Consider the following 21,203-nt stretch of genomic DNA (forward strand, 5'->3'; position numbering starts at 1 on the left):
CACCTGCAAAGTGAGGAAGGTCCTTAGGGGGCCACCTCACAGAGCTGACGATGAGTCAATAAGTATAAAGCATGCAGAAGAGTGTCTGAAATGCTGTGAGCGCTCCATAAATGTTACCCTTCATCTTCGTCATCATTACTGTAGTAACAAAAATAATAAGTGCAAACGAATAGCGTATAAATAATATTAATTATTACAATATAATAATATTAAAAGCCAATGTTCACTGAGGTATTGCTAGGCACCAAGAAGCATTTTACTTGCTGGTTATCCTACAAGGTAGGTACTTTTATTATCCCCTTTTTACAGAGGAAGAAACTGAGGCACAGGGTTTGTGACTTGCCTGAGAAGCTAAGAAGTCACCAGTTTAGCAAATGCACTCAGTTAGTAGGTGGTGGAGCTGTGACTGGAATCCAGGCAGGCTGATGGCAGGGCTACCTTTCTGGAACCACCACCTTAGATCCCTGCCTTGTGGGCATATAATCAGGACCTCTTGTTCCCCGTCACAACTTGTGGACAGATGGCTACAGTCTCGGAAGCCCAAGGATTAGGAACACAGTGACAGATTTAGAAAATGGCACTCTCTCAACGTTTGCCACAGCCTAAGAAGAAGAAGGAGACTCTTGGCCTTAAGGTGGAGACGCCGACAGGCTGCACGCGAGCGCCAGCGAAGAAGAGGATGCGTCCTCGGCCCAGCGATGCAGCCCCTGGCCCAGGGGGTTCCGCGCCGAGGGATGGAGAGCAGCGTCTCGGCCACCAGCAGAGGGCGCAGTGGCGCCGTGGGAAGGACCCACGTGTCGTCTGATGTCTCCAAGTCGGGGGGTGAACCTCGCTTTCCCTGGGTCTCAAGAGAGGAAATGCTTTTCTCTTTCACAAGGTTCTTCACCCACGGGGCGACTTTCTTTTCCTCTCGATGTCATCCTGTTACACAGGCAGGAAGTTCTGTTCACTTGGCTGTTGGGAAGACTTCTCCTGCCCCGCGGTCACAAAACAACAAATAAAACGAATTGACCCAGAAGTTAGGCAATCAAAGAGGAGCCGAAATCGCTACTTGATAAAGCCTGTAGATTGAAGAAAGCGGACTATCATTCCTGCGTGGTGACCCGCAGGCTGGGAAGCTGGATCTGTGTTTGTCTAATTGCTTTGGAAACACGTAAGTGGGTCATTAAACAATCGAGGGACTGGGCTCCACATTTCGAAAAAATTGAGCAAAACTAAACAGAATAGAATAGAACCAATAATAGAACAGAAAAATTTTTCATTCTTTTGTGTGCGTGCGTGTGTTTACTGGGTTGCTATGTAAAACATATCTAATTCTGTAGTTCGCAGTTTAAAAAATGTAAAAGCTGCTGGTAGATGATGCAAGTCCTTCAGCCAAATCCTGGGAATCCAGGCTTTGCAGCCCTGGTCTGTCTTGCACGTGGCTTGGTCTGGGGAGCTGGCCATGTTTGATAGATATTTTGAAAAATCATCCAGCCCCTGCCCAAGCCTCGGTCCTTATTAATGTTTTTATTTTCCAGAAAGATGCTAAGGGGAGTGACGGCAGAAATGGTGGTGTTTGGGGGGAGGGCGAGTAAATCCCGCTGATACAGCACTAAAAACAGAGGGAAATGGGGGTCAGAGGGCCCGCGGGAACCACAGCACCATCACCATATGAATCTTCCATCCCCAGGGTTTTCCAGGTAACTTCAGGGACAACATGAAAAATCAATAAAACAGTAGGTCCCAGTGATGCAGATTAAGAAATAATACATCCACTGAGTAAGGGGGAACATTTTTTCTTTTGCACATTATCCTCACATTTTTCTATAACTGTAACCACACTTTGGGTTTTGCCAGTTTTTCAGTTGACACCAGCGCCAAGGTATAAATACTTAAATGGTGACCAGCTGGTTACTTAGATGTAATAGAAATAGGTTTTAATTTTCTCAATGGATAAAAAAGAACTTTGATCACTTTCATGAGTGCTCAACAAATACAACTATTATGTATATTTCAAAATTGAGAATGAAATTTTCTTCCTGGTCTGCTGACATTTGCAACAGTTATAGCTTATTATTTCACTGTGGACGCAGAGGGGAAGGGGCACAGGCACAGGCTTCCTGCCCACCGAGACCCCAGGCTCTCACCCCATCCAGCTCTCCTCTGTGGCTGAGCCCAGCTGGGTCTCCAGAATCCCACCCCCAGCCCCTCCTGCAGCAGGAAATTGGAAGCAGGCAGAGAAGATGAGACAGACCAAAACACAGCACGACCCATCCAGCGAAACACTCTAGTGCCGCCTGCTTCGGCCGGTGTGAGTGCACTCTTAACCCCCTTGGCCCCATTTTGGGCCTGAAATCCGAAAAGATGCACTTACGTGTCTTCTGAGGGGGGTGGGAGATCGGGGCTGGGCAGCCTCCTGATAAAGACAAGAAAACCTCCACCCTGTGGTCCAATCATCTGATGGTGTCTCCCGGTGGATTCCCTTTTCTCTTGCTCTCCCTTCTCCTTCGGTAAAAGCTTTTTGGTCCTTGCAGATAAGTGTCAGCTCTGCTCCTAAGAATGGTTAGGCCAGAGCATCAAGGGTGAGCAGTGGCCACTGTCATTAACAAGAGAGCCTCTGACAAAGACCGCTTCAAATGCAAACCCTTCCCCAGCAGTCAAGAGAGGCAGGAAAAACAAAACAGCTGCTTGTCATATTAAAGCAGCTTGCTTACACCCTGCCAAAGTAGAAAAGAGCTAATTTTTGTGTTTTGTCAGAGTTTGAGTCAATGGTTGACCCAAACCAACAGATTATCTAGGAAAAAATAGACACATTACTGAAACACCTACCTAAATGGATTGGTTTTGTGCCGGCAAACATGCAGATTATGGGTTCCGCACTTCCCTTTACCACTCACAGGCAGGCATTGTGTTGACTTTCTCGATTTTGTGGATTTGAGTTAAAAAATAGTAATACCAATAAAAGAGCCTTTGGGGAGAGGTGACTCAGGACAAGACCCAGGGCTACAAGGTCTGCTTTCCCCTTCCTCTCAGAGGAGGAAGAGGACGGGACAAGGGTTCAGTTTCACTACGACAACGTCAGCCTCCCTTAGAAGCTGCCTGGGTTCGGCAAGAGAGAAGGGATGGACGCACTCAGAGTTTCCCTCCTTGAAGGACCCCAGAAGAATTCCTGTTGAGATCTGTGGCTTCCAGCAGTTCAGGCCCAATGTCCTGCCGCTCTGAGAGCCCGGGTCACCACCTGACCCAGCCCGTCACTTATTCCAGATGTTGTGGCTTTGTCGTCTATAGAATAGTCTCTAAAAAGGAAACCAGGGAGGAATTATCCACTTTCTTAACTTTCCAGACACAGCCCTGGATAAATCAACCACACAAATGAGTGTTGAAGGAAAGTTTATAAACATGAAGCAGGATGGAGAGCTGAGGAAAGGTCAGCGGCCTAGGACACAGCAGGAAGCCTTGTGAGTCACTGTGAGGGGGGGCATGGGGGATGGCAGGAGGCACGAAGGGACAGGGGCTCCGCTGCCCACTCCCCACATTAGTCAGACAGTGCCTCGTGGAACCACAGAGCGTGCCAAGCACTTACACGCGTGTATCTGCATCTCAGTCTTTTGGGAAAAGACCAGCCCTTCCTGGACCCTTTAAATGATGTGACTCAGCCTTCACCCTGCCCTTTCTCGTGGGCAGACTCACGGTGTTTGAGGTGGGAGACCAAAGGAAGTGGGTTCTGTGGCCAGCTCAGTCATTACAGGAAGGTGAACCAAAAGGTAATGAGGGGCGCAGCACCTGTATTTCACCTTCACTCTGACCTATTCACCTCTCGCTGTAACCGAGCAGGACCCCATGGGGCCTTCCCAGGACAGACCTACCCCGCCATCATATCCTCCGCCGTAGCTCCTCTCTGAAGCACCCAGGTAACAGTGTCTGAGGCACATTTCCTCAGTTGTTGTTACAGATGTAAAAAACCTCCCCCTCTCCAACAAACGGAAGATGTGAACCGATGACCGTGAGCACATAGCCCCAGGCCTCCTGGAGCCTAAGGACTGATAATGTTTTGTTCTGTTTTGTTTTTAAATATTTATTTATTTGGACGTTCAGGGTCTTAGTTGCGGCATGTGGATCTAGTTCCCTGATCAGGGATCGAACCTGGCCCCCCTGCACTGGGAGCACGGAGTCTTAAGCACTGGACCACCGGGGAAGTCCCAAGACTGATAGTGTTAACCCCTGTGACACCACCCTGCTACCTTACGGTCAGCTAATCAGAGAATTGTGCACAGCTGATCACAGACCCTGCCACACCCCTCCCTCACCTGGCTTTTCAAAGTGCTTCGGGAGACTCAAGACGGAGGAGCTATATGTATACGTATAGCTGATTCACTTTGTTATACAGCAGAAACCAACACAACCTTGTAAAGCAATTATACTCCAATAAAGGTGTTAAAATAAAGAACACCAATCCCATCCATGAGGGCTCCTCCCTCAGGACCTAATCACCTCCCAAGGCCTCACCTCCTAAAGCATGACGTTGGGTGTTAGGATTCCAACATATGAATTTTGCGGACAGGAACGTTCTCACCACAGCAGCCACCTTTGAATGCTGTTGTTGTCAACCACAGAATAAGAGAGTTGGACTATATCTAAGCTCCAACAGTTTGGGTCTTTGAAAGTAATGATAAGAGTTTACAGCTCAATTTTAGTGTCAGAAATCTTTGTGACTTGCTAAGTCATAAACTGACCTGTGATGAGTGTGCTGGCTAACTGAAAGACGGCTTTTGTTCGCTTGTATTAGAAGTACATCCTCTTGGTGTGGTAACTGCATCTATCATGTGTGGCTCAGAATTCTGGCTGGCGTAGGCCAGCTGGGAAACTAAGTGAGTTATTACTTATTTTGGTCTGACAGGTAGAGTCTTTCAAAGCATGGGGCCCACCAGCAGGGTGATTCACGGGCAATCTCAGTGGCACCAGAGTTGGCCCCCACAGGGGACCCCAAAGTTGCTTCCAGTGCCAAGGTGCTCAGACTGCGGGGTCACAGGTATTTATTTGCATTTGAGGAGTGAGGGGCTCAGAGACACAGCAAATATTCCCTGAGGACAAGGGCCTTGCACAACTGGTCAGGCATGAAGAGTGAGGGCCATTACCTTTGCCAGCCCTACCCAAGCCCACACTGCCCTCCTGTATCCTGGCTACCCAGCCCCACCAGGGCCACACCACATGCCAAACCACCTGACATCTGAACTGTCGCTCTACAACCCTCCACGTCCCATCCCCAGGGGCTCAAACGCTAATGCTCCAGGCTCATCAGTGTTCAAGAGTGTTCAGCGCCAGTCAGTGAACGAGGGCTTCGGGAGAGGTAATGTCTTTCCCTAAAGAAGTAGCTCTGACCAAAATGAGCAAATAAACACAGTCCTTTCCACGAGTACCAACCGTAAGCCTCAAGCGAATGGCCCAAATGCAATGCATCCTAATTTAAGTGTGAGCCACCACATGACAACCAACTCTCCATCACGGGGTGATGAACCCCACGTTGGCCTCCCACTTGCTGTCCATGAGGTCGAAGGGCGTGTGCTTTAGCAGCTGGACGGGAGGAGAAGGTGGCCACCTTTTGGGTGGCATGTGATACCTCACTTTTTTCCAGAACTTGGTCTTTGCACACTGTGACTGCTCTGTGAAGTCCCCACTCCACTGGATGGCCCCATGCTTCTGTTTGATGTACTGAATGGACTCTGGCAAGGTTGTATAGTCCTTGACCTTCTCCAGTTCAATCAGAATGACCTTTATCCCATCCTGGATGAGAACATTGTAGACTGCGATTTGTTCTTCTGACATGTTCCTTAATAGGTCAAGGCTCAGCGCTTCGGGAACTATGATGATGATCAGTCTTCTGCACAGCTTAATATTTTCATCAGTGACATCGACCACAGCTGGAAATAAAGAAAGAAGATGCAGGACATCTCATGATGAAAAGAGCCACAGACCATGCACTACTCAGAACAAGGATCTTATCATGTCTAACTTTGTATCTCCAAACTCAGCTAAAGGTTTGGTATATATTAGAGGATAAATACTTTTTAAAAAGCAACAGACTTTTAAAGGATAGGACACATGTAGTTAGCTCAAATGTTGTACTAATCTTTATTTGTGTTTTCCTCTTTTGCTTCATAGCTATTTAAATGACCAGGGCTTAAAAGACTAACTTGAAACCACATAACATATCCTAATGATTTCTTGGGAAGGGGAGGGGAAAGTTCTTGAAATAGCCAACTACAGATAAAACTTGGTCTTTTTTCAAAACAAAGGCCAAGTTTTATATCCTCCTTATGCTTAGGATATAAGAATAGACTGTAACCACCCCAAGAGCACTTCCTTCTTCTCTTTGGTTTATTTTAATATTTCTAGTGCCTACAACATTACCTGGCACATAGCAGATGCTCAATAAATATTTGTTGAAGAAGTGAATGAATGAATAAATATTGATATGCTTATGAAATGAGAGCTCTTCTGCAGGTTTATAACAAGCACTGGATCACATTTTCATTTCCTCATGGAGGATGATTTCATAACTTGAAAAGATGTGATAAGCTATGGATAGGAGCAGCCTACAAATCCAAAGTTCTTAGAAACCTTTTAAAATGACCCAGAACAGGCCACTAGGTAGTAATCTTGGTTTCCTGGTGATATTTCAAATATCAGCTGTTTACTGTATCGCCGTCTAAGAAAGAGAAGGTATAGGATAAGAGGGATGTTTTCATCTGTTGAGTATCTGATATGTGCTAAGCTCCATACTGGTCCCTACTCAGGTTTTACCTCATTTAATTCTCTCAACTGAGTCAGGGAAGCATTCTCAACCCCATTTGACAGATGGGACAACTGAGGTTCAGTGATGTTAACTGCATTTCCCAAAGCTACTCTCCTATTAAAAGGGGGAAATAAATAACTTCTATTTTATTTAGGTAGGGCAGGGCTGGAGAGAGTTGAAGTTTATAAAACCAGCCTTAAACATGAGCTCTTTTACAAATTCAACTTGACAGAAAATACTCAGCGGTTAGTCTCAAGGGTGTGACAGCAAATGACCAGTTGTCCCTTTTTCGTCTCTTGGCCAAGGCTGTGTATGTCATCATCCAGCGGTTCATACAAATGGGTCAACCACATCCTTACCCAAAGTGAAAGTCACATGATTTCAACCAGGAATCCCCGTTATCCTGTTGTAGGGATGAGCCTAATGAGAGAAGAGAGCCTGGTCTTACCTCCTCAGCTCTGGGGCTGTGGGCAGGGGAGTGAAAGGCTCCCTGTGGTTCTGTGGGAAAGGCAAGCATAGCTCCTTCTGTTTGTAAAGTCAAAAAGAGAGAGGTTCCTTTCCTTTTGTTTTTTTGGCTGCATTGCAGCATGCGGGATATTAGTTCCCCGACCAGGGATCAAACCTGTGCCCTCTGCCGTGGAAGCACGTAGTCCTAACCACTGGACCAGCAGGGAATTTCAGTTCCTTTCTATTTTATTCATTTCTTATTTTTATACCTCATTTAAAACATACCTTGTCCAGGAAAGTCATCCCTGCCAAATATAAATAACTTGTATCCACACTGCCTCTCCAGCACCTCGGGGAGAATCTTCAGCACCAGAGTGTCCACATCATGGCTGTGGCTTTCTCTTTGAGGCTTGGGGTACAAGACGTATGCATCATACAGCTTCCCATCTGAAAAGGAAATGGGACAAGCTCGTGAAATTATTCCTACCAAATTATGTGCACAAAGTGAACATCTGAGTTGCTATCATGGTGTCTTTTTCCTTGGGTTCAATGACTTCCGGGTGCCTCGTTGGCTGACTCATTGCCAAGCACTGCATCTCATTCTTTCAACACTTTAAATTTTCACTCCAATCTCTTCTTTCAGGCATGGTTGTTTGAGGATAAGTTGAATGTAATTCATCTTTGTTTCTCTAGAGGTAAGGTGTCTTTTTCCCCTGGCTTCATTCAGAATTTTTTATTCTGTAGTTTGAAAATGATATGCCTAGGTGTAGTTTCATTTGTTTGTCTTTGGTATTTATCCTAATTGGAGTGCTCTGAGCTTCCTGGATCTGTGGTTTGGTATCTGACATGAATTTGGAGAAATTCTCAGTAATTAGTGTTTGAAATATTTCTGTTCCTCTCTTTCTTCTCCTACTGGTATTCCCATTACATGTATGTTACACTCTTTGTAGTTGTCTCACAGTCATTGGATATTTTGTTCTGTTTTTTTATTTTTTCCGGTCTTTGCTTTTCAGTTTTGGAGGTTTCTACTGAGGTATCCTCAAGCCCAGAGATTCTTTTCTTAGCAGTGTCTGGTCTAGTAATAAGCCCATCAGAAGCATTCTTCATTTTTGTTTGTTTTCTGCTAGCATTTCTTTTTGGTTATTTCTTACTATTCCCATCTGTTTACATTGCCCATCTGTTCTTGCATGCTGTCTACTTTATCCTTTAGAGTCCTAAGCATAGTAATCATAGTTGTTTTAAATTCACAGTATGATAATTCCAACATCCCCACCATATCTAGTTCTAATGCTTGCTCTGTCTCTTCAAATTGTGGGGGGGTTTTTTGTCCTCTAATAGGCCTTATAGTTTTTCTTGATAGCTGGATGTGATCTACCAGGTAAAAGGAATTGCTCTAAGTAGGTCTTTAGCAACATGTGGTGAGGAATGGAAAGAGGGGAAGTATTCTCTAGTCTTATGATTAGATCTCAGTCTTTTAGTGAGCCTATGCCTCTGGACTATGAAATTCACAAATGTTTCTCAGTGTTTTCTCCGCCCTTAGGTTGGGCAGGATGGCTAGAGTGGGCTGGAGTTTGTTATTTCCCTTTGCTCAGGCCAGTCAGGCCCCTGATAAAACCCCAGCAGGTTAGGCTCTCATTAACTAGTGTATCCCGAGGGCAGTCCTTGTTAAGAACAGAATGCTCTGGTGTCTTTTCCCCTCTCCCTCTCCCCTTTCCCCTCTCCCTGCTGGAAGCACATAAAGGAATTTTTCTCTGATATTTACCATCAGAGCTTGGTCAGGCTCCTGGAAGTAAAACTCACGAAAGTGTGAGGGCCCCTTTATGATTGGGTCCCTGAAGAGGGTTCCCAGACCCAATTGCAATATGTGTGTGTGGAGGTTTCCCCACACCAACAAGCAATTCTTGGATGCCAGCAGGGTGTCTAAGAATTCAACTCCATTCTGACACTTTCTACCCAGAGATAGAATCAGATTGCACAGGGAAAGGGCTCAGTCCCACAAGATCACATTCCACTTCAGACGCCCAGTTGTTACCTGTGCTTCTGACCAAGGCGCTCCAAACTGGAGGTTCCAACGACTCCCCCCGACCCACCCCAATGTAAGCAGCTCCTTGAAGGAAGCAGTTCTTTGCAGGAGGCCCTTTTGTCCTGTCGCTCTAGCAAAGCTATATTTTAACTTAACCTTTACGCCAGGTGCCTCCATGCTTAACTAACCTCTGGCCAAAGCACACCTTTCGACTCTTTTGATCACACAAGGTCTCGCCTAACCTGTTGATTCTTTTCTTAGAAGTAGAAATGAAGAATAAATAATTAACAGATGACTACATCTCTTCCCCAGCTTCCCCTTCAGTAATCTCACAAGCAGACTGTGTGCACAAGATAGCATCTAAAGAAAGATCATGAGGAGTCAACAAGCCTGCAAGCAGTGGGAGATGGTGAAGAATCTGACCCCCTTTCTCAGTGATTAACTGAGATTATTTCCCCTTTTCCCTTTAACACTTTCATGGCCACGCAGAATCTTTGGAGTTGGTTCTGGGACACCAGTCCTCCTTCTCCCCTGGTTGCCAGCCTCCTGAATAAAGCAACATTTCCTTTTCTACCCAACCCTTGTCTCTCGAGTATTGGCTTTCGAGCAAGTTTGGTAACACTAATTCAGGATACCAGGAGCGAGTCCAGGGTGTTACCTGTACTCCGGACCAATTGGCTATAAACCAGATTCCTACGACCCCCTCCTTGGGTTCGATTAATTTGCTAGAACAGACTCAGAGAAACATGTTACTTACTAGACCACTGACTTATTATATAAGGATTTTAAAGGGTATGAAATCAACAGCCAGATGAGGAGATGTACAGGGCAACGGATGGAGAAGGGGATAGAGCATCCACGCCCTCTCTGGGGGGCACCACTCTCCCCAAACTCTACCTGCTCACCAGCCCAGAAGTTCTCCAGAGCCTGTCCTTCCAGGTTTTATGGAGGCTTCATTACACAGGCTCGATTGATTAAATGAGGAGAAGGAAGCTTCACAAAGCTCATCCCTGATTCATCCTGTGCAGCTGTGTCAGATGGTAGTTTCCAAAAATAGCCCCAGCAGTATTTCCAGCCCCATATGTTCTCTCTGCACTTTGCCACACCCCACAGAGAGGCAGAATCTGTTTCGCCTTCCTTAGAATTGGGTAAGACTCTGCGGCTGCCTTGACAAGTGAACAAGGTAGAATTGATACTAGAAATTCAGGGTCTGAGTCATCAAAAAAATAATGGCTTCTACCTAGCTCTGCTGTTCTTGAAACACTAGCCCTTGGAAGCCGTCGCATGCTGTGAGGAAGCCCAGTGTAGTAGCCCCCATTGAGCGATTACTTGGAGAGGAGCCCAGGCCACCAGTCAACAGCCCAAATCAGCTGCTTGTCTTCCAGCTGAAGCCCCAGGCATCACGGGGCTGAGAAAGGCCACCTCCGCTTTGCCCGTCCGCACCCCTGACCCACAGAATCTATAAGCAAAATAAGTGGTGGTTTTATGCCGTAAAGTTTTGAGGTAATTTGATTCCCAGCCACAGTAACTGGGCCGGGATTGGGGAAATAACAATGAATAGCAACAAATAACAATGAGGGGGACCACTCCCCGCAACTGTCTACATCATCAAGAAAATTACAGAGACACAGACCTACTAGTGAGTTTCCTAAGGAAAGTGGGCCTTGCTCTCTCTGTGGAATGGTGGGGAAACAGGGCACCCAGGTTCTGGTGAAGTCCCTTTCATTTTCTAAGGAGATTCATCCCTACTTTTGATGTTAAAGCATCTGTGTACACCCTCATTGGCTGTTGGCAAAAATACAGTCATTTGTTTGCACAACTTAATGTTTATGAAAGTTGCCTAAAGATGATTTGATTCCCTACTTCTCTCAATACGATGTTAAATTTTAAACCTGATCAAACTGGTCCCGTGGAAAAATCAGATGGAATCAATTTGACCTTCAGGTAAGTGCGCTAACTGAATTGCATGAGTTTTTGGCATTTTTGCCCTAGCATGAAGACACTGGAGAAAAGGCACATTAAACAAGCTTTTACATTTACCATAGGAATTTTGTTGCAAGCAAAGTTCATTACATCACATGCTTTAAAAACAAGATCTCACTACAAAACAATTTTCCTGAGGAATTGGCCCAGAAAAAGCCATGTGCTCTCCTGAGCGAATGAAAAGTTTGTGTAAACAGTGCCATGAACCTTGTCATGGCTTTGCCTTCACTTTTAAAGCAAGAGCATCTTTAAAAACCATCCAAGGTGGGTCATTAACTGTCCCCTGCCCTGCTTATGTTATCATTCTACCCTTTGTTCACTGTACCTGTTTTGTTTTTGTTTTTAATTTATTTTATTTTTGGCTGCGTTGGGTCTTCGTTGCTGCGCGCAGGCTTTTCTCTAGTTGCGGCGAGCGGGGGGCTACTCTTTGCTGTGTTGCGCGGGCTTCTCATTGCGGTGGCTTCTCTTGTTGCCAAGCATGGGCTCTAGGCACATGGGCTTCAGTAGCTGTGGCTCACGGGCTCAGTTGCTATGCGGCATGTGGGATCTTCCTGGACCAGGGCTCGAACCCGTGTCCCCTGCATTGGCAGGAGGATTCCCAACCACTGAGCCACCAGGGAAGCCCTTGTTTTTGTTTTTAATCATCTGTTCTACAGGTGCATTCCCCACAAACCCATTTGGAATAAGGTGAGGCATAGACACATCTCTCACGTAGATTTGTAAACGAATCCTTAGATTCGTGTACACACATGCACACGTGGGATAAGAATTTTTAAACTCCCTCCTGTGAGTTAACAGACAATACACAGAGCTCCTGGACTTAGCCAGGCCTGTCCATGACTCAATAAAACTGTGAGTTATACACACCTCACTATTAATCACAGCTGCGGCTTGACGAATCTGGTTGGAATAAACAACTTATCACGAGAAGGACACATGTTCTCTCTCTCCCTCACTTGTATTTGTTGTCCATTACTCCACATGTTCTCAACTAACCAGAAAATATCCTCAAGGGACACAAAACTGGAAACAGCATCTGGGACTCATCTCAAGGTCTCATCACTAACTCACTGTTGAAGTCACACTCAAAGAGGACTCACAGTGCAGTTCTCAGAGCCTGAGCTGGAGGAAATTTAATCACCAAGCGTGCGTGTACTTTTCTGACTTAAAAGGAAGAAGACCGCTGGCTGACTGTAGGTTCCCATCTCCAAATCCTCAGCCCGCCAGTACCAAATCTGGGCAGCAGCCCAGTCTGAGCAGAGGGTGGGGCTCCCTGAGTCAATCAACTGTCCAGCTTCCCCTGCTCAGGGTGAGGCACAATTCCTTTTTTCTCTTCCTGCTACACTTGACCTCACTCGTGGCGGTTTCACCACACACTCGGCATTCACGCTCCGGGGATCCCGGTAGGTCAGGGAGGGAGTTCCGGGGACAACACTGAACCCACGCAGTCCCCTGTCAGTCAACAAACAAAGCATCTCTGTGTCAGAAAAGACAAGCAGCCGTGCTGCCCTGAGGTGTCTTCTCACACAGATGCAGGAGGACCACAGGCAGAGGTGGGCTTACGCAGAGTAGGCGCTACAGGGGCCAGGGCCCAGCTCAGCGCCCGCAACGCTGAAAGAGCTTCAGGCTGCATTGGACATGCAACGCCGATTTCCACAAGTGAATTGTGCCGTCAAAGAAACAAAAACAAAACCAGAGTCTGGTTCCTTCCAGGTTGCTCAAGGGCCGCCAATTCTGAATTCTGAAATTTAACTTAAACTCCAAGTTAGGATACTTACGGTTTATCAAACATGTGGACAGACACGTGGTTTTATATGCCAAGCAGGCACTCAGTATGACTACCACCCTTCTGTGTAATAGGGATTCCTAAAACGCGCTGGGACCCACCCCACCTCCTTGAGTTCCCAGCAACACTGCAAGTCTATGGACTTGAAAGGGACGCGTTTGTGTATCTCCGTGCAGGAAAGCCGCACGGACCTCTCTCAGCCATGTGTGACTTTTTTATCCAGTTACGACACGTTAAAGCAGACGCATTACTTTTGTGCGAGGCCTTGACTGATCACATCTATTCTGAGATACAAAGAAAATAGCACAGAGTTAAAAGCACAGTGATGGGGGGCTTCCCTGGTGGCGCAGTGGTGGAGAGTCCGCCTGCCGATGCAGGGGACGCAGGTTCGTGCCCCGGTCCGGGAAGATCCCACATGCCGCGGAGCGGCTGGGCCCGTGAGCCATGGCCGCTGAGCCTGTGCGTCCGGAGCCTGTGCTCCGTAACGGGAGAGGCCATAGCAGTGAGAGGCCCGCGTACCGCAAAAAAAAAAAAAAAAAAAAAAAGCAGCACAGTGATGGGAAATGCCGGATCCTCAGATTCGGGACCACACGGGCACTTCTCCGGTGACTAGTGCCGGCAGGACGCGGCTCCCCACGCCAAAGTGAACCCCCTGGCAGAGCAGCAGGGGCAGGTTGCCTGGACCTTCAGACATGGGAGCCCCCTGCACCCCAGGACCCTCAGTGCTTTCCTGAGCTTCAACTCTGCTATTCCTACAGGACTCTGTGAGGCAGGCTCTGATCATGGTCCCCTCCCCTCCTCTCCCCTCCCCTCCCCTCCCCTCCTCTTCCCTTCCTCCCTCCGTCCCTTCTTTCCACCTATACCTAAGAAAGAGAAGAGAATTAAATACCTAAATCACACAGGGAGTAAGTGGAGAACTCAAATTCAAACCCAGGTCTGTCTCTCTCCAAACCTGAAAGTTGGAGATAAATCTTTTTGGGCCCCCAGCGCAGGCCCAGAAGGAGCTGCAAACACAGGCAGCTTGCTCTCTGTGACATAAATTCTGCATGCACGTGTGCTGTGTTGAAGACGTACCGTGGACAGAGCTCACGCTGCTCCAAGAGAAATTTTTGTCTTCTGCCTACACCAGTGGGTGTGAGAACCTTCCTAAAACAGTTGCACTGGGAGCCAGAAGACGATCTGCCAGGTCACTCCTAGCTTGCAAGCCTTACGCGATTGTACAGTGCTGGTGGCTACGGGCAAATCCTTTCTCTAAAGTACGAGAAGCCCCAGGGAGATGCTCTCCTCTAAAGTTGCCGACAACACGAAAGGCAAGCTAGTAAAGATGGTCAAGTATATTTACAACCGTTATGCGGACGAGCAGATTCCAGGACGATGCACGTTTCAATGGCTACTCACCTTCTATGGGCCCTGCAGAATGCAAGGCACTTCGATACCAAAGTACAACGTCGATCTTAAAAACGTTGTAGATACACACTGCAGACACCGCCACGCTGGTCAAAACAAGAAGCCCTCCTATCAAGTAAGCGCGAAAATCTGGAACTACAAATGACAGCCAAAAAAAAAAACCCAATAAATAATAAAATAATAATACTACAAAGAGTCAATTATACACTTAACTTACACAAGTCCCATTACATACGCCAAATGGGTATTAGATGGCAGAGAGGGGAACACTTAATTATTCCTTTACAGTTAAGTAATAGGTATGGGGGGTAGAATAATTTGGCCTTGACCTTGAATTTGGGGAAGAAAATGTGCTCTTGGGAATCTGGAGAGGGAAATTCTGCAGACCCCCAGCTCCAGACGGTGGATGTGGCATGGCTCTGACCGCAGGAAGACTGCTCACCTATCAAAGCACACATGGCCAGGTCCTCCTTACTCCACACTAGACTCTCCGTAGGTGGAGCCTGAGAACCTTTACTGGGAAAGTTCCCCAGGTGGTTCTGTTCCATGTTCTTGATTATACTACTGTTATAACCGCCTTCCCAGTTACTCAAACTTGAGCAGCAGGACCCCTGTCATAAATAAAGAACCTTCAGTTGCCTCCCTTGGAAGCCATCTCCGTGGCTTCATAAGACTGGCCGAGAGCCAGACTCCCACCGCATCCCCTCTGGGCCAGCAGAGGCCAGGCTGGGCCCCTGTCTGCAAGACATGGTCTCAGGAAGGGCGTTTACACCCTGCTCTCTTTTGTGAGCACGTTGCCAAGCAATTAAAGCAAAAGCAGTGGGCAAGAGATGACCAAGGAGAAGAACCAGTTTCTCTGCGACTCCAAGTCCCCTCAAAGCATGCTCCTACCTATCTGAAAAGACGGACAGCACAGCTTTCTGCCTCACCACAGCCCAGAGCGCTGCTGTCAAAGAAGGAGGCTCTAGGAAGGAGAGAACTAGAAAAGAGGAAGTGGGAAAGGGGAAGAGAAATCCTCCCCATTCTTAGAATCCACCGCACATCCACGACTTCCTTCATTGGCCCCCTCCCTGGTCCTCCGGTCCCCACTGGAAAGTGCGTGTGTGTAGGAGGGTGGGCGGGAGGGGGGAGGGGAGCTTACTAAAGAGCTGATCACAACCTGCCCTAGGCCACACCACGTTGCAAACATTTTGCAAAGAAATCTCTATGCGTGCTTGTATGTCTTCAAATACATGGCATAATAAAGCACAATAACTAAAAACACACTCTGTGTCCCCAAATTAATCCATTGATTAAGTCCCAGCATAGCCAAGTGGATCTGCTCTGCACGCTGATGCCCATTTGGTCCTGACCGTGTGTTTGAACCTCTAGCTTCTATCTGTTGGATGGAATCACCTCCTCCCACTGCCCCCTCCCACTTCTATGCTTTTTACCAGCTCTTGGAGCAACGGTGCCACCTCTCCCCTCGGGAAGACCTGTGTCTGGGGACCTTTACTGTACACATCGGGGATCTTGGCATTACAAATGGTCATGATAAAAAGACCATGGCCACAATATTCATGAGATTCAAAACGCCTCTGGTAAGTAAACAGGAGTGTTGGCCTGAAATTCTTGGGTTGATCATTCGCTGCATTCAGGAGTGTCGACACCCTCTGCTCTGTAATTGAGCTAAAAGACAATGAAAATCCAAACAGGAAGTTAATGAATAAGTTCAAAGGAAGTATTGGCTTTGAAACGGAAATAAATGGAAAACTCTCTGTTGAGACATCAGGTGTCCTATTGAAGGCCCTATTTAAGGGGGTATTTACCTCTTGGGTCCACATGGCTACCACCAGCCTTAAACTGAGATGGTAGCTGAGAACAAGTGATTAAAGGAAATTCATAGAAGAGCACACCCAACCCAAACAACTCTCTAGAGAGCCTGCTTCCGATAATCCAAATATGATTCACATCTGAAGGTGTCTTCAACAAAAATCAGGAAGTCCAATGGAGAAGTTGTAACCTTACTTCAGGTCCCAAGGAAACCAACAAGAGGCTTGGATTTTTTTTTTTTTTTTTTTTTTTTTTGTGGTACGCGGGCCTCTCACTGTTGCGGCCTCTCCCGTTGCGGAGCACAGCCTCCGGACGCGCAGGCTCAGCGGCCATGGCTCACGGGCCCAGCCGCTCTGCGGCATGTGGGATCTTCCCGGACTGGGGCACGAACCCGGGTCCCCTGCATCGGCAGGTGGACTCTCAACCACTGCGCCACCAGGGAAGCCCAAGAGGCTTGGATTTAAGAGGGTTTGTTCCTAAGAATTTAGGGAAAACAAAACAGAGTGCACATGTCCAAATACACATTGCATGTGAGATATGAAATAAGTGTTGATAGGAACAAAGATGAATCTAGTAAGCGTAGGTTTCCTAACTAACCTAAAACAAAGGAGATTAAGGACATGTCCCCTCTCCTGTACGATCAGCAGGTGTTAATTGATAACATCATTAGTTGCTCTGAGCCTGGACTTTGCCTCAGAATCCTTCTGAACACAGTGCTTCCACGTGGTTATTACCTATAAGGCAGTATTGACGTAGAAATTGACACTGGTCTTCCTCAGTCTAGGTTGAGGCAGACTTCAGTTATAACCACTTCAGGTCTTGTGCAATTTTCAATGCTTCCCACAATCAGGTTCCCCTCTTTTCTCTGGTGTGGACCCTGAGGCACTCTCTCCAGCAATTTTACTCCTAATGATGTTTCACAAAGGAATGCTTCTACATAAGCACCAGGACCAACACACAAGAATTTCCATAGCATCATGATTTGTTAACAGTCCCAAACTGGAAACAACTCAAATGACCACATAGTTACAGTAGAATGGATACACTGTAACCTAGTTATTCAATGGAACAGGATTCAGCACTGAAAATGAATGAACTTCTGCTCCACGCTACATCACCGTCGCCTCAGTGAACCCCGTAAACCTAAGAAGAGAAGCAACACATCAAAGAAAACCTACTATGTAACTCTCTTTATAGAAAGTTCAAAATCTGTCCAGTAAGCAGTTGGAAATGCAGAGGTGCCACATGGGAAGGGAAAATGTCATTGGAGATGTGGAATTTGTTTTCACGCACACAGGGATGACAGTTGAAACCATGAGGAAAAGGGATAGTATCAGAGAGGAGTGTATAGAAAGAGTGGCTCTGAGGATAGAATCACCCAGATGTACCATAGAGGGAGATGGGATGCACATGACTGATTGGGGGAAAGTGATGCCAAACAACTTTCTATGACCTTTCCCGATACATTTAAGAATTGAAAGTTTTTCTCGAGATTATGATTTCATCCTCCACTATTTACTCTCTGGTTCCATCACCTCCAATGGATAATCAACACACTCTGTACAGTGTTAAGTGCACAATCTGTGTACGCACATGGAATTGGAAGCCTTCCTGCTCCAATATCAGAATTCAGCCTCTACAGATAATTTTACAAAGTTACATGATAAAAATATACGTTAGCACTTTATTTTTACATCACATGGTTTATAATAAACAACCTAAAAGCTGAAAATCACAAGTACATGATTATAAAAGTTGAGCAAGCGGGTTTACTAAAGGAATACTTCTGTTTTCTAGAGGTCTGATGCATAAAATCTCAATGCATATTAATAGGGAGCTTTCTAATGACACTGGAGTGAAGCCACAGCCTGACCCCAAGAACATGATCAGACAGGGTATCAGCTTTTATCTAGATTTCATATTGAGTTTCCCTATTTAATACCACTCTGCTGCCTCACACCAAACATTTAAAGTCACTCCTCTTTCATTTGTGTTTCCTTGCCATCACCTGTAACACTGAGCAGACTGCATCCCACTAGAGTATTACCTGGGAGTTTTAGTATAACGTAAGCTGCAGACACTCCAGCATGGCATGTGAACGGGCGGCCATAATCTTCCATTTTCACTTCTAAGAAGGTTATGTTCACTGTGTAAAACATGTGTCCTTGAGAAACAGTGTAGTTTCTATGAAAGAAGAGCCAGTCATTAATATGTACATGAGTTGTATTTAACCAACATATTTTATAACCTTTTGTCTGGAGAATAAAGTTCGTTCCTGGAGAACACTTGGGGCCATCATTTCACCCTAAATACACCCTGCTGGCTCAATGAGGTGACGGATTGTGTAACACCAAATTTGCATTTTCTTCTGGACGGCGATGCAGAAGTGTAGTCCTTTTAATTAGAGACACCATCCTCAGCCCAAAGGGGCCTTCCCCTATCCCTCTCCACTCATCCTAACCTACCTCCACTGCAAAGCCCAACACAAGTTCTTCTGCCTTTTGGCTTCATCAGTCTCGTTTCATACCACTCCACTTAAACCACCATAAATTGGGTTTACGCCACTCCGTTAGCTAACGATCATGCATCGTCTCTCCCAAGAATCCCCATGTTGTGGCCATTTTGCTATTTAAGCCTTGAAGGCCCATGGCCTTCCTAAATAGGGATGAGACTCATTGAAAGGAGTAGCGGAGAGAAACCGATCTTGCTGCTTGAAGCCATACTTTGTTGTTTTGCCTCCTCTCTCTATGATCCAAGCAGGATTAATAACATGAGCATCTTCTCTGAACCAGAGGCTTGACCCCCACAGTACTGAAAAGGGCTTTGAAAGCTACAACCAAAAGGAGTGAGGGGAGAGACAGTGAAAGCCACCTCAAATAAAGCAGTACCCTCACCAAAATCATTTAGATGGAGAAATTCTTGCTAGGTTTTAGGGAAGCCAGAAAAGCAAAACACCTACTCGATTCCTTCTTGAATTCGTTTAGATTCCTTGTAGTAAACATCGACCAATGTATTATTGACCTTCCAGCAGCGCGGGTTTGTGTTACCCCATGCGTCTGTTATATTGCAGTCCACGATGAGGGTGGAGCCTGTGCAAGCAAATTCGTAAACACACAATGAAAACACTACCAAAGTGACCTGCTTAACAAAGGCACCTTGCTTCTGAGCCTTGAATATATTTCAATGACCAAAAATGTCCCCCTGAGGTCAATGTTCATCTACTGTACATTATTCTCTCCCTGGATGGAGAGAACAAGGACACATGATCTTCCAGGATGCCTATTGTACAGAGACAGGAATAAGCTGTCAAACGTCACCAGCTTGAGACCAATTTCCCCACAATATCGGGGCACACATACTGCTTCTACTCTCAGTAAACTTAGCAAAGTTTACAAAGTATTTCACACACGTATTCTCATTCAGTCTTCTTATCTTTCAGACACTCCTACAAGGCAGAAAAGGGGCAGAGCTATTATCCCCATCTTATAGATGAGAACACTGAGGTTCAGACAGATCAAGTGCTTTGCCCAAGGTCACACCTTAGAGGAAGGAACGAGATGTGACTCTGGTTTCCTAATTCCGAATCCAGTGATATTTCTACTTTAGCATTTGTGGCCCCTACCCTTTCCCTCTTCTCTTTATCCTGCCTCCACACGCATTCAAAAATCATATTAAATAAATTTACATTTCATCTTATTTTGCCCCCAAAGCCTAATAAATTCAATCTATTTACTACATGTAAAAAAATTACTGTACTTCTAACAGTCTACTTTAAGTTTCTTTACTCTAGGTGGTATTTTTTTTTAATTTGTAAAATATAACACAGTTATGGTAAAAAGTATAGAGTATAAGTGTAAAGTTACTGAATTATTAAAAATCAAATATTCATATCACCTTCACCTCATCAAGAAAATACTATATTGCCAAAACGCCAGAAGCCGCCCACTTGCTGTCCTTATTTTATATTTTATCACTTCCTACTCATGCCTGAACCCTGGCATCCAATGATCGATGTTTAGTTTGTGATGTTCACCCATGCTGTTGCATGACACCGATGCTGTCACCATAGTCCATACAGACAATGGACCATACTAGTTCTTTTTTTTTTTTTTTACATCTTTATTGAAGTATAATTGCTTTACACTGTTCTGTTAGTTTCTGCTGCATAACAAAGTGAATCAGCTATATGTATACATATAAACCCATATCCCCTCCCTCTTGCTCTTGCATCTCCCTCCCTCCCACCCTCCCTATCCCACCCCTCTAGGTGGTCACAAAGCACCAAGCTGATCTCCCTGTGCTATGCGGCTGCTTCCCAGTAGCTATCTAGTTTACATTTTGTAGTTTATATATGTCCATGCCACTCTCACTTCTTCCCAGCTAACCCTTCCCCCCCCTGTGTCCTCAAGTCCATTCTCTATGTCGGCATCTTTATTCCTGTCCTGCCCCTAGGTTCATCAGAACCATTTTTGTTTTGGATTCCGTATATATGTGTTAGCACACCGTATTTGTTTTTCTTTATCTGACTTACTTCACTCTGTATGACAGACTCTAGGTCCATCTACCTCACTACAAATAACTCAATTTCATTTCTTTTTATGCCTGAGTAATATTTCATTGTACATATGTGCCACATCTTCTTTATCCATTCATCTGTCGATGGACACTTAGGTGGCTTCCATGTCCTGGCTATTGTAAATGCAGCGAACATTTGGTGCATGTATCTTTTAGAATTATGGTTTTCTCAGGGTATATGCCCAGTAGTGGGATTGCTGGGTCATATGGTAGTTCTATTTTTAGTTTTCTAAGGAACCTCCATACTGTTCTTCATAGTGGCTGTATCAATTTACATTCCCACCAACAGTGCAGGAGGTTTCCCTTTTCTCCACACCCTCTCCAGCATTTATTGTTTGTAGAATTTTTGTTGATGGCCATTCTGACCGGTGTGAGGTGATACCTCATTGTGGTTT

At 45.8% G+C, this 21,203-nt stretch overlaps 1 protein-coding gene and 1 long non-coding RNA gene across 10 annotated transcripts in view; one reads left to right on the plus strand and one right to left on the minus strand.

Moving 5' to 3' along the window:
- The first annotated feature begins 823 nt into the window (after window positions 1-823).
- Window positions 824-11,117, plus strand: LOC113632014 (uncharacterized). The gene is made up of 3 exons (XR_003437617.1): window positions 824-1,153; window positions 5,818-6,017; window positions 9,558-11,117. It is a non-coding gene; the product is annotated as an uncharacterized LOC113632014 (long non-coding RNA).
- The window catches only part of IL1RL2 (interleukin 1 receptor like 2), a 48,432-nt gene continuing 31,623 nt past the window's right edge, over window positions 4,395-21,203 (minus strand). For 6 of the 9 annotated variants that reach the window (XM_027128736.1, XM_027128734.1, XM_027128733.1 and 3 more), the window contains 5 exons: window positions 19,193-19,322; window positions 18,281-18,417; window positions 14,413-14,556; window positions 7,508-7,669; window positions 4,395-5,900 (listed from right to left, as the gene is read on the minus strand). In XM_027128736.1, coding sequence (XP_026984537.1) covers window positions 5,482-5,900; window positions 7,508-7,669; window positions 14,413-14,556; window positions 18,281-18,417; window positions 19,193-19,322 — 992 coding nt within the window. In that variant the 3' untranslated portion in view covers window positions 4,395-5,481. Of the gene's footprint in view, window positions 5,901-6,011; window positions 6,689-7,134; window positions 7,196-7,507; window positions 7,670-14,412; window positions 14,557-18,280; window positions 18,418-19,192; window positions 19,323-21,203 lie in introns of those variants that run through there. The other 3 variants (XM_027128740.1, XM_027128739.1, XM_027128738.1) reach the window with 3 other exon arrangements.

Source organism: Aethalodelphis obliquidens, unplaced genomic scaffold, assembly GCF_003676395.1.
Source record: "Aethalodelphis obliquidens isolate GAN/ISIS:26980383/991018 unplaced genomic scaffold, ASM367639v1 scaffold35, whole genome shotgun sequence".
Lineage (NCBI taxonomy): Eukaryota > Metazoa > Chordata > Mammalia > Artiodactyla > Delphinidae > Aethalodelphis > Aethalodelphis obliquidens.